At 42.2% G+C, this 13,099-nt stretch overlaps 1 protein-coding gene across 1 annotated transcript in view; it reads right to left on the bottom strand.

The window, feature by feature from the left end:
* The window catches only part of NOSTRIN (nitric oxide synthase trafficking), a 51,631-nt gene that overhangs the window by 26,610 nt on the left and 11,922 nt on the right, over nucleotides 1–13,099 (bottom strand). The window contains exon 3 of the mRNA XM_060257277.1: nucleotides 3,332–3,415. Coding sequence (XP_060113260.1) covers nucleotides 3,332–3,415 — 84 coding nt within the window. The remainder of the gene's footprint in view (nucleotides 1–3,331; nucleotides 3,416–13,099) is intronic.

The following is a 13,099-nucleotide window of genomic DNA, read 5'->3' as shown; positions in this document are numbered from 1 at the left end:
CTGTGAAGCTTCTGTGTGTAAAGAAATAATCATATGCAAAGAAATAATCATAATGATGAAGAATTTGGCAGATGTTATTGTAATATAATATTATTGTGTTGTAATAATAGTAAAACAAACAACAACAGCCCTTAATGGCATACGACAGCATCACAGACAGGCAAAGAAATAGCAGTAATAAATCATTGACACTTATTAATACTGTCTCTCCTTATAAAAGTATAAATGCCCAACGCTGATAAACTTTCCTCTAATTTCAGATCAGTGGGGAAGAAAATTGATCAAGGAGTTTCTTCAAACTGTTCACTTGAAAATGGATTCATCCCCTCTCATACCATCATGGATGGAACAAAATGTATTTATAGGCCGCCGGTTCTATTTTATCTTATTTTATCTTGTCTTTATTAATTTATGGTTTGATTGTATTTTTAAATGTTTTAAGCTGAAGTTGTTGAATTATCATGTTGTAAGCCGCCCTGAGACACTTAGGTGAGAAGGGCGGGGTATAAATCTTAATATAAATAAATAAATAAATAAATTTCTATCTGCAAAAACAAACTGAGCTTCTTATATCACATGACCATCAAAGTCAAGCAGGATGTTCACAGTGTGGGAAGAAAAGATTCAGAAACAATCTGCTTTACTCTTCATGAAGAAAAGTAACCAAAGCTAAAGCACATGTTGCAAAGTTTCTACTAATGTATGGCGTATCTTGATGTTAAATATCCTTTGGGATTTGCGGATAACTCCACTCTTCAATGCCATATTGTTGCAGATAATGCTTCGCGAACGATTCAAAGACTACAACAAACTCAGAGAAAACTATCTTTTTAAAAACCTTCTTTTTCTTCCTATATATCTGCTGCAAACACCTCAAAACTGTTGTTATGCCTACTGGGGAAAACTTACAGGTGTCTGTACCCCTCCCCAGCAGTGGTGGAAGCAGATAAGGGTCACTTTTAATTAGGGAGGAAGGGTTAAAGTTCCTTCCCCGGTCCTCATTCTCCATTAAAAAATACCCTCAACAGATGTATTTGCAAGAGAAATGAAGGGGCCCCCATAAGGTATTATTTGATTGTTTTAAGACACCATTTGAGTCAACACTGTCCACAGGAGCTTCTTTGTACGCTTTCCAAATTAAGAAGAAAGTGTTTGCTTGCAGGAAGGAAAAGTTATTAAAGACAACTGGGCTAAAAGAACTGTGAAAAACAGTGTTGCCATCAGTGAAAACTAACCAAGATGTAAAGATGGCAGCAAAGCATTGGGAAATACATCCAATGGAGGGAGATGAATTTGTTTGAGAAATACCCTGCCTTTCCTGCTAGAAGCTCAGGGTGGCGTACTTCTCCTCTCCTCCATTTTTTCCTCACAACAACCCTATGAGGTAGGTTAGGCTGCGAAGACAAGAGGGAGTGACTAACCCAAAGGCAGCCAGTGAGCTTCTTGTCTGAGTGGGTGGGTCACCCAGATGCTAGTCTGCCATTCTGACCACCACATCACACTGGCCCTCAGCAGATGCCTTGCATGTGCTAACAGGTACTGATGTTACATTCTATTTCTAAAAAGTCTCAGAATTCTTATCTTCAGAAGGCTCTTCACAATATATGCTCAAGGCACTCTCAGAGATAGCTAAACCTTGAACGCTGATAATTATAGAGAGGTGCTACTGTAACCACATCCATCTCTTGACAATTTAAGTTGGACTGCACATAAAGAAAGAAGGCACTTATGCAGTCGCCATTTTGTCTGAAAAGGGGCGACACTTAGGGTTGCCAGCCTCCAGGTGGAGCCTGGAGATCTCCCACTTTTAAAACTGATTAGGGCTTTTTTGTGGCAGGAACTCCTTTGCATATTAGGCCACACACCCCTGATGTAGCCATTCCTCCTGGAGCTTACAGTAGGCCCTGTATGAAGAGCCCTGTAAGCTCTTGGAGGATTGGCTACATCAGGGGTGTGTGGCCTAATATCCAAAGGAGTTCCTGGTACAAAAAAAAAAAGGCCTGCAACTGATCTCCAGCTGGCAGAGTGCAGCTCCCCTGGAGAAAATGGTTGCTTTGAAGGGTGGATTCTGTAGCATTGTATCATGCTAAGGCCCCTCCCCTCCCCACCCTTTCCACCCCCAAAGTCTCCAGATATTTTCCAGCACAGATCTGGCAACCCTACATATATTCTAGTTTCAGATTCCCAGTTTTGATATGCATGTACCAAAGGGACTCACCCACCCATTTTAGACAAAAGCACACTTGTACATATTGTGCGTAGCATATCTCCCCTAGGATTGCCAAACTGTAAGTGGAGCTGGGAGATTTCCAGAAATTACTACTCATCTCCAGACTACAGAGATCAGTTCCCCTTGAGCAAATGGCAGCTTTGGAGGGTAGACTTTACAGAATTGGACTCTGCTGAAACTCCTCCCCTCTCCAAACTCTGCCTTCCCTAGGTTTCACCCTCCATATCTCCAGAAATTTCCTAACTGGAGGTGGCAACCCTAAGAGCTGAGAACCAAATTAAAAATGCTGCCAACAGTTCAGTTAGGCTCTATAATTAATTTACCATAACAACAACCAAGGCTAACATGCATAGTATTAGGAGAAATTATATGTTACTACTGTAATAAAAACAGATTCTATTGAAAGTGGCTGAATCAAGAATGAATATCTGTCCCTTTCAAGTAATAATGAGGCCTTCTCCCCAGTCACTGTTTCTCCCTCAGCGGAAGTTACCGGTCCACAAGACTCCAAACTGTCTCTGGCTTTCTCTGTGAAGATACGGTTGTCTGGAAAAAATTGGGAAAATCTTTTCCCCCCACAGGTTTTCAAAAGGGGGGGATTTGGGAAAACATTGAAAAGAACTCCAATAAAATATTCCCTCTTGTAGAATTTGAGGATTTTTTTCAGCTCAAAAGCTTTACGCCCTCAGACTGTGTGTAGTATGAACTTTTTAATGTAAGACGATCTATAGCATTACATAATGCTAATTTCCAGGTAGCTAGGAAGGAAGGAGGAGGAGGAGAAGAAGAAGAAGAAGAAGATGATGATATTGGATTTATACCCCACCCTTCAAGGTGCAAGGCAGAGAGTTTATTTAACTCTCATGGATCCCTACATGTTTTGCTATGAGCTTCATCATGGGATCTTCTACAGGGATTTTCCAGCTCCCACCTTTTTCAGCCCACCATGCTGTGTCTGAAATCCAAAGATGCCCTCAGGCTGAAAAGGTTTGGGGACCCCTGGTATAGAATGCTATCAGAAAAGAGAAACCTATAGAAGCCATTTTGAATAAGTTGCGTTCTTCTGCTTGTTCTCAGCACACAAACTTGCTCATCACTTACTTGACCTTCATCTTGTCCAACACCTTGGCAAGCTTCTTGGCTAGCTTCCCCAGTCCTTCAGCATAAGTGATTTCCAAATTAGCTCTGTCAACAAAGTCAGCAGAAATCATTATGCATTTGCTTATCTCTCTTAGACGCTGCTTTGTAGAAAACAGACGCAGACCCAAAAAAGGAAAACTCTCTCTAAACATGAAAAGGGCTGTCTTATAGCAAATGCTTAGATGTCGTGAATGCTTAGATGCGTGACTGGCACCAAAACCAAACACATTAATTCCTAGACACATAACAACAACAAAAGGACTTGTGACAATTAAGAGTAACTGATGGGGGGATTTGGGAAAACATTGAAAAGAACTCCAATAAAATATTCCCTCTTGTAGAATTTGAGGATTTTATACCCTTCTAAGTCTACTGTGGATGTCTTGAGTAGCTCTGCTTAGAATTGCATTGGAAGTGATCAGTCATGCTCGTGATGGTCAACCAGATGGCTCCAGAAAGCCTACACTGGCCAAACCTTCCCCTCGGTTCCCTGCCCCACTGGTATTCAGAGGGTTACTGCCTCTGAATAAAGAGGTTCTCTTTAGTCATTGTGGCTAATAAATCTTGCCATTGGATTCTAACAATACTATTTTGCATGCTTAACCACTACCGACAAGCTATATTTAACACTGCTAACTGTACCCCATCGCATTGTCTGATGAAGTGTGCTTTTAGCTTCTGGGGAACTCTCATTGGATTTTACAACCTTCTGTTGCAATGACCGATTCTGCTGTTGCTCTTTGCATTTCTTGCAAAAGGAAAGTAGATCTTAAGGACCTACTTAAATTTTCAAGAACTTCTTCTGATGCCCATGTCTGCAAGCAGCAACCCACACCTTGACAGCAATTATTTGTCATCACCCTCCCCCCAACCTGGTGGTCCATAATTCATGTCACTCAGCAGTGCAAGACTGAAACAGACATCGCCTCTCCTAAGCTAACGCACCACCATGAATCAGTTCTGCCCTATTTGTCCTTGGTGCTCGTGTAATTTACATGAGAAAATTGGTTTGTCTATCTCAGCCGTTCCCACTGGCTTTTTACTGGAATGTGATTCCCCAATCCCTGGAGCAGAAAAGGATGCATTTTGAAAGAAGAGTGAGGCAGGCTATGGATACAAAAACATGGGCAAAAAGACCTGCCACAATATTAAAAATTAGCACACATTTTAAACAATTGTGCATAGAGTTTTAAGCAGGAACACACAGGAACACAGTTCTGGCTGGCTTGGCACCAGGGGTGTGGCCTAATATGCAAATGAGTTCCTGCAGGGCTTTTTCTACCAAAAAAAGGCCCTGATTGTACACATTGTCTCCCATTAAGGTACACTAATTTAAACAATGTAAGTGTTGGTCTCTAAGGTGCTATTGGACTCTAAGGAGCTACACCTGAATCTAAATCTTCTACTGCAGGTCTTCTACACAGCAATTAAGTGTAGAAATGGCTCTCTTGCCTGCATGGGGTTGAATCCATGGTCTCACAAGTAAACGGGAGGAAGCCCTGACCTGAGTAGCCCAGGCAAACCCCTTCTTGTTAGATCTCAGAAGCTAGTCAGTCAGAAAAAAAACTACAACCGCCGTGCAAACCGTGCACAAATTATCATCGTAATTCATAATGCAATAAATAGTCCATAAAGCAGAACATCATATCGTGTTGACTCTTCTTTTCAAACTTAACAGGTCCAGTTTTTCATACAATATATGGTGGGCATGTTCGCCAGCTGTTTCCAGCACTCTTCATTACAAATCGCGCAACAGGTTATAATTCAACAGAGTCATCAAATCCAATTGAAATGTGATGCCACTTGCACTGATAGCAAATCTATGGTTTGCTACAGTTGTCCTTTCGCAACTTTTGGAACTTCCGCCTATGCCTATGATAGCAGCAAATATTAAATTTCTAGGGCGATAATGTCTTCAATTAGCCGGTTTGGTGTAGTGGTTAAGTGTGCGGACTCTTATCTGGGAGAACCGGGTTTGATTCCCCAATCCTCCACTTGCACCTGCTAGCATGGCCTTGGGTCAGCCATAGCTCTGGCAGAGGTTGTCCTTGAAAGGGCAGCTGCTGGGAGAGCCCTCTCCAGCCCCACCCACCTCACAGGGTGTCTGTTGTGGGGGGAGGAAGGTAAAGGAGATTGTGAGCTGCTCTGAGACTCTTCGGAGTGGAGGGCGGGATATAAATCCAGTATCTTCTTCTTCTTCTTCTTCTTCAATCAAACCATAGTCCACACTTGCACTGGGTTTGTACGGTGGTTGTAGGGTTGCCAAATCCAATTCAAGAAATATCTGGGGACTTTGGGGGTGGAGCCAGGAGACATTGGCGGTGGAGCCAGGAGCAAGGGTGTGACAAGCATAATCGAACTCCAAAGGGCGTTCTGGCCATCACATTTAAAGGGAAGGTACACCTTTTCAATGCCTTCCTTCCATAAGAAATAATCAAGGATAAGGGCACCTTCTTTTGGGGCTCATAGAATTGGACCCCCTGGTCCAATCCTTTTGAAACTTAATGGGTATTTTGGGGAGAGGCACCACATGCTATGCTGAAAATTTGGTGCCTCTACCTCAAAAAACAGCCCCCCCCACAGAGCCCCAGATACTCGTGGATCAATTCTCTATTATTTTCTATGGGAATAAGTCTCCATAGGGAATAACAGAGTTCCCAGCAGACATTTCCCTCCCCTCCCCCCACTTTCTGATGACCCTGAAGCAGGGGGAGGGCCTCCAAACCGGGGGATCCCCTGCCCCCACCTGGGGATTGGCAACCCTAGGTGGTTGTACTTTTTTTCTGATTGATGTGTACTTTTCATCATGCCTCCCCCCCCCCCCCCCCACTTCTCTTTTGGAGATCTCAGAAGCTAAGCAGGAACACCCCTGGCAAGTACTTGGGAGACCTCCCAATGGAATGCCAAGGCCAGGACACAGAAGCAGGAAAGAGCAGGCTCTGAAAAACATCCAGGCCCCAGTAGGGGTCGCCAGAGGTCACCATGGCTTCCAGGCTCAGAAGCACATCCACACACACCCATCCACCCCCACACAAATACTTTAAAAAATAAATGGAGTTGACAGATGTGGATCTATCTCACCTTTCCCTTTTCCAGCAATTCTTTGCAAATCCCATAAAGCCACTGTTGGATCTGGAGATTCTTGGGAACAATATTTCTACCTCTTGAGTACATTTTTGTTTTTCTCGTCCTCCCAGGAGCAAAGATGTGCTCAAGAGGTAGAAATATTGTGGGGATTTGAACTACCACATCACTCTGGCTCTCATCAATATGCCATGCATCATAGGAAGCCACATCGAGAAGAGGAAATTGAATGTCAGCCATTTCTGTGAAAGCTTTTGCTCGCCATGTGCAAGCGTGTGAATTTGTGTGTCCAGAGGGATTTGTACAGATTCCATTTTCTTGCTACATACTGAGGTTGTATTGATGTGGCTTCTTTAAAGGAAAGTCTTGCCTCATGAACCTTTTGGTGTTCTTAGAAAAACTGGCACAAGAACCATGGTAATCTTGTAGACTTTAACTTAAAGGTTCTAAACCAAATGCTTCTGAGTAAATGTAGCACTGATGAGATAAGAGGACTGTTCTTCATGTGGATTTAAAAAAATTGGTTAAATGCCAGAAAGCAGATTGCAGGACTAAAAAAGACAATTCCTGCAAATGAAGCAAGCAATGGTGTTCTACCAGGATTGGAACTGGGACCAATTTTATTCATTTTCTTCATGAATTAATTGAAATTGGAGGTGAGTAACAAAGATCTCCAGTGGGACCTTTACAGAGTGTAGCAGGAAGCCGCTGGGAGAAGGGGAAGACAAGAAAGTTCTGCTTCCATGAAACCCCTTGGTTTGCAGGAGCTGAGATCCAACACATGAATAATATTAGCTCATATAAAGCTGGTTCACACATGCGTGTACACAAGTTCCATCCTTTGATAGCTCATCTCCTGATGGTTGGGAGCTGATCGTGGGAACTGACTCGGTCGAAAAATTCTGTCCTTGAGGTGACAGGAACTTCATCCATGTTCTGTAGTAGGGGTGGCCAAACTTGCTTAACATAAGCGACACATAGAATAAACGTCAGAAGTATGAGAGCCACAAGACATGAATGTGAGATGTAGGTAGGTAGGTAGGTAGGAAGGAAGGAAGGAAGGAAGGAAGGAAGGAAGGAAGGAAGGAAGGAAGGAAGGAAGGAAGGAAGGAAGGAAGGAAGGAAGGAAGGAAGGAAGGAAGGAAGGAGAGGTGAAAAGAAAGCAACTTCAACTTTACATGCATTTTTCAAGCTGCTGATTGGCTTGGCTTGGAGAAGTGATTTAAAGAGACAAATGCCTTCTCCAAGCCAGCTGACATGGTGGTGGGGGCTTTGAGAGCCACACAATAGATGTGAAAGAGCCACAGGTGGGTCCCGAGCTACAGTTTGGCCATCCCTGTTCTGTAGCATCCCATTTGAGATGGCCTATTCACATTTACAGACATATATAGAAAAGGCCCAGAAAAATGTTTTCAGATAAGTTGAGCATAACTGCTTGCTGCTCTGACTTGATGTAGTCCATCTCATGAAAAATGCCATGTTTGATTGTAAAGTCATCATAAAAGACCTCGCAGTCTAAATAAAATAAAGACAATGGACAGTTTGTGTAGCTGTGTTATCTTTGTTTCACTGGAAACGTGATGAGACATTTCATCACGTTTCTAAAAGCACTAGTTTTAAAAAGACCTTTCATACGAAGTTAGTCCTATGATTTAGGATGCAACTCCGATGATCTTCTCTGGAAAGCCAATTTCTCTTTGCAAAGCACACAGCTAATAAAATACTTGCTGTTGACTAAAAGCTGCTGACAGTATAATGAATTAGTTTTTCAGGATGAAATAACAAGTCAATACTAAAAGCGTTTTTTTCTTCCGAAACGTGTCTCAGTAAATTTACCAGGTTTTTTTTTAAAACTTAACAGAATCAACAGGCATTTCAGCAAAATGTATCTGCCAAACTGGGATGATCCAATGGAAGAGTCAGCTTATCCAGAGTAGGCCTGTCTAGGGACAACTCCACCTCCCTCTGTTGGCAAATGTTCATTCACATGATTAAAGCCAGTCCCAATGCTAGACTGATTCCTCACTAGCCTTGTTCCAGTCTCGTTGCTCCTTTTCCCATGGTGCTTCTGCTGAATTTTGCACAAGCTGCCCTGGGACAATGAGTTGCCCTGCCTCTTCAAGCTCCCTCCACTGCAGACACAAACCGGTTTTCAGAGGATCCTGCCTGCTGCCGAGGGAACTTGAAAAGAGGCAGGGCACCTCACTGCCCTGCAGCAGCTTAATGCAAAATCCAGCAGAAGCACTGCAGAAAAAGGAGCAATGAGACCAGAACAAGGTTAGTGGGGAATCAGTCCTCGTTTTATGTTAAATCTCATAGAGGCACGCAGAAAGCTGCCATGTGTAGACCTCACTGGGAGGTGGTAAAGCGAGTCGGTTTGACCGCGCCAAACTTTCTTTCAAACACAGAATGCCTACAGAGTGAGTCAAAAATACCTTCTAATAAGTTTAGTTTCAAAATATCTTGTTATAAGGAACCAAAATATAGATAGTGCCGGCTGAAGTGATAAAGTTAACGGCCAAAACAGTCAAGGAAAAACAACTATCATACAACCAGTTACTAAAAATACAAAGCGGGAAAATAGAATTGAAAACTGCAGAAGAACTAAACTATAAATATGATTGGTTTCAAATGCAACAAATAAAAAGTTTGATGGAGAATGATATCAAAGCTGAAGGAATAAGGAAAGAACAAACAGAAATGGAAAGAGTTCTGCTTGGAGATAATGAGAAATTAATTTCAAAAGTGTACAAATTACTTTTACAATGGGCTACAGAAGATGAAGTAGTGAAATCTCAAATGATAAAATGGGCAATTAATGTAAATAAAGAAATAAAGATGGAATCTTGGGAATATCTGTGGAAAAATTCCATGAAACTCGCAACATGTCATAGTATTAAAGAGAACTGTTTTAAGATGATGTATAGATGGTATATGACTCCAAAAAAATTAGCAAAGATGAACAATAAGATGCCAGATAGGTGCTGGAAATGTAAAAAGCATGAAGGTTCTTTCTACCATATGTGGTGGACTTGTGAAAGAGCTAAAATGTTTTGGCAAATGATTCAACAAGAGATATCTAAGATCCTGGGATATGAATTCAATAAAGAGGCAGAGACTTTTCTGCTGGGATTACAAATGGAAAAATTTCCAAAAGAAGATAGAACATTAATATGGTACTTGCTCTCAGCTGCTAGGACATTGTATGCGCAGTTGTGGAAGCAAGAAAAAATACCAGAAAAATGGGACTGGATTATGAAAGTTATGTCATGGAGTGAAATGGACAAATTAACAAGAAAATTAAGAGACTGTGATTTAGAACTTTTTAACCAAGAGTGGAAGAAATTCAGAAGATATGTAGAGAAAGAGTGGAAAATAAAAGGACATTGGACAATTTTTGAGGATTAAGATTTTTAAGATAACAATATAACTCTTGAAGGGGGTTCTTCTTCCCTATGTTTCTTTTTTGTTTCGTTTTTTTTCTTGATAGTTAAGGGTACCTTTAATATCTGTTTTTTTAAAGAAAATAACACTGGCGGGGGTCAAGTAATTGGGGGAGGGGTGGGAGAAAGTAAGATGTGGGGTAGAATGATGGTCTTTTTCTTAATATATATTAAGCTTTTTATAAGTTGTAGTTATAGTTCTACTACCATATGTTACTAATAAAATTGTTTATTCACGAAGAACTTTTAGAGTGACTGTCAACTGTGCCCACAATGAGGAATTTTTTAAAAGACAAAGACAGGTAAGAACTCCCTCTTCACCCTAATGAAATAGGCCATAATTACAGATCTGTATGGGGCATAGGTATTTTTGGTGATACTTAAACCAAACAACATTTAGAAAACGAAGCTGATATTTGCTTATTTGAGCATAACAGATTAAATTCTAGAAGCAATTAATGTGTCTATAAAGGTGAGCTGGAGCCCCATGGCAAAGAATGCTAAGCTGTAGTACTGCAGTCCAAGCTCTGCTCACGACCTGAGTTCAATCCCTTCAGAAGCTGGGTTCAGTTAGCCGACTCAAGGTTGACTCAGCCTTCCATCCTTCCGAGGTCAGTAAAAGGAGTACCCAGCTCGCTGGGGGTAAAGTGTAGATAACTGGGGAAGGAAATGGCAAACCACCCTGTAAAAAGTCTGCCATGTAGGGTTGCTAATCCCCAGGTGGGGGCAGGGGATCCCCCAGTTTGGAGGCCTTCCCCCCACTTCAGGGTCATCAGAAAGCGGAGGGGGGAATGTCTGTTGGGCACTCTATTATTCCCTATGGAGACCAATTCCCATAGGGTATAATGGAAAATTGATCCATTATACGGGAATCTGGGCCTCTGGCAGGGCTGTTTTTTGAGATAGAGGCACTAAATTTGCAGCATAGCATCCAGTGCCTCTCCTCAAAACACCCTCCAAGTTTTAAAAATATTGGACCAGGGGGTCCAATTCTGTGAGCCGAAAAGAAGGTGCCCCTATCCATTATTTCCAATGAAGGGAAGGCATTTAAAATGTGTGCGGTCCCGTGGGCCAGTAATGGCTCAGTGCTTGCACCTTTACCTATAGAGGTGTGGGTTAGGCAGATATACATGGAAAATCAAGTTGCAGCTCTTATTTGGTTTGTTTTAAACTATATCTATCTTGCATACTTACATGTAGGCACACAAACAGGGATCAGTGAGGAACTCACAGGAGAAGTGCAGTCCTGTCCTCCCCAGCTCCTTTGCCACCTTTCTTTCCCACCGTGACACTGTTACTGACTCCTCCCTGCTCATCCAACACCAGCCACCTTCTTCTCCTCTACCCCAGCAATGTTTATTGTGGTTTCCAGGCAACACCAAAATGGCAGACAAAATCCCATAGTGCTATGTTCCAAGACAGCACGCAGGGATGGCCAATGGTAGCTCTCCAGATGTTTTTGAAAGAGCAGCTGCTGTGAGAGCCCTCTCAGCCCCACCCACCTCACAGGGTGTCTGTTGTGGGAGGGAGAAGACATGGGAGATTGTAAGCCGCTCTGAGTCTCTGATTCAGAGAGAAGGATGGGATATAAATCTGCAATTCTTCTTCTTCTTCAAGATCTCTTTTTTTCTCTTTTTAATTTGTGACGTCTGTGCAAGTGCAGTCATCATATTTGGGTGTGTTTTTTTAAAGACCTGATTTTTTTTCACTTTTCAGAATGTTTCTGTAACTTCCAGTTTTGTAGGGGGGGGGGAATCTCCCTCTCATCTGTACATGGCCCCATTGTGCAGATCATTTGCTCCATACTCTGGGGTGATATTATAGATTATTATACAGATGATAAGATCAATACACATAATTTAAAATATATGAAAAGGTTATGCAATGGTTGGCCCTTCTTAAAAGTACTATGGCAAGCACTCTGCTCCTGTTGTGTCTCTACAACAAAAGTGTTGTGCATCTCACGAACGGAGTGAGCTGGAAACATTTCTTTGAAAGCCACTTCACAAAGGTAGGCCTGGATTGCACATTACTTTTTCACAGATGTGAAAGTTGCATCTTAGATGCAATTATGTGTTATCAATTCATATAGTGTGTCTACTTGTGGTGAAAACAAAGGGATGACTGTCGGCTCAGAAGCATGAAGAGCTTTTAATGTTTCGAAAAGCTCGATCAAGAAGACTGTACTTGAAATCTGAGGCTACTTAAAGCCACTTGTTGCAGCATCAAGAGAATGTCTTATGCCTACTCTCTGCTTGTGTCTGCAAGTACTTCAATAGGCCTTGTGAGAAGTTCTAACCAAGCCATTGCATCAGTCTCTCCCGCATCATTACATCAAAGCTATTATGCAAACTATTTGTCTCTGACTAAGCCTAAGCAGAGACACACCATTTTGAACCCATCAGCTTCAATGTAAATGTCTCAGGTTTGCCAGTCAAGGACAGATTGGGGAGGGCGGGGATTACCTGAATGTTGGAACTGACACAAATGGCATTCATTGATGCTGCAACATCAATTCAGGATGCATAACTGGAAGTGACATCCATACATCACTGGACACTCCAGGGTTCACTGGAAACTCTATGGTAAAAAGCACAGTCTTGCGAGAATCCTAGAGCATCCCACAACACACTGACATCACTTCCAGTTACACAGCTGGAACTTCCAGCTTGGAAGTGACTTCATACATTAAAGGGTGTTATTTTGCTCTCCCTATATTTTTCCTGCAGCCACAGATAATTGCTCTGCCTAGTCTTAGTGCTGAATTGAGACTGTGAAAAGTTGGGGCTGTTTCTACATATTTGAAATATTTGGATAAAGGTAAAGGTAGTCCCCTGTGTAAGCACCAAGTCGTTACCAACCCATGGGGTGACATCACATCATGACATTTTCTTGGCAGACTTTTTATGGGGTGGTTTGCCATTGCTTTCCCTGGTCATTTACACTCCCCCCCCCGCCCAGCAAGCTGGGTACTCATTTTACTGACCTTGGAAGGATGGAAGGTTGTCAACCCTGAGCCGGCTACCTGAACCCAGCTTCCGCTGGGATCAAACTCAGATTGTGAGCAGAGTTTGGACTGCAGTACTGCAGCTTGCCACTCTGCACCATGGGGCTCAGATAGACATTTGAAAATGAGCATGTGAAATCTGCATGGAAACATCACCTGTATAAAGCAACATATCCATGAGCAATATCTGAGGTT

Source organism: Heteronotia binoei, chromosome 16 (assembly GCF_032191835.1).
Source record: "Heteronotia binoei isolate CCM8104 ecotype False Entrance Well chromosome 16, APGP_CSIRO_Hbin_v1, whole genome shotgun sequence".
NCBI classification, from domain to species: Eukaryota; Metazoa; Chordata; class Lepidosauria; order Squamata; family Gekkonidae; genus Heteronotia; species Heteronotia binoei.
Note: the sequence above shows the minus strand (reverse complement) of the source record. Positions and strands in the feature narration are given on the sequence as shown.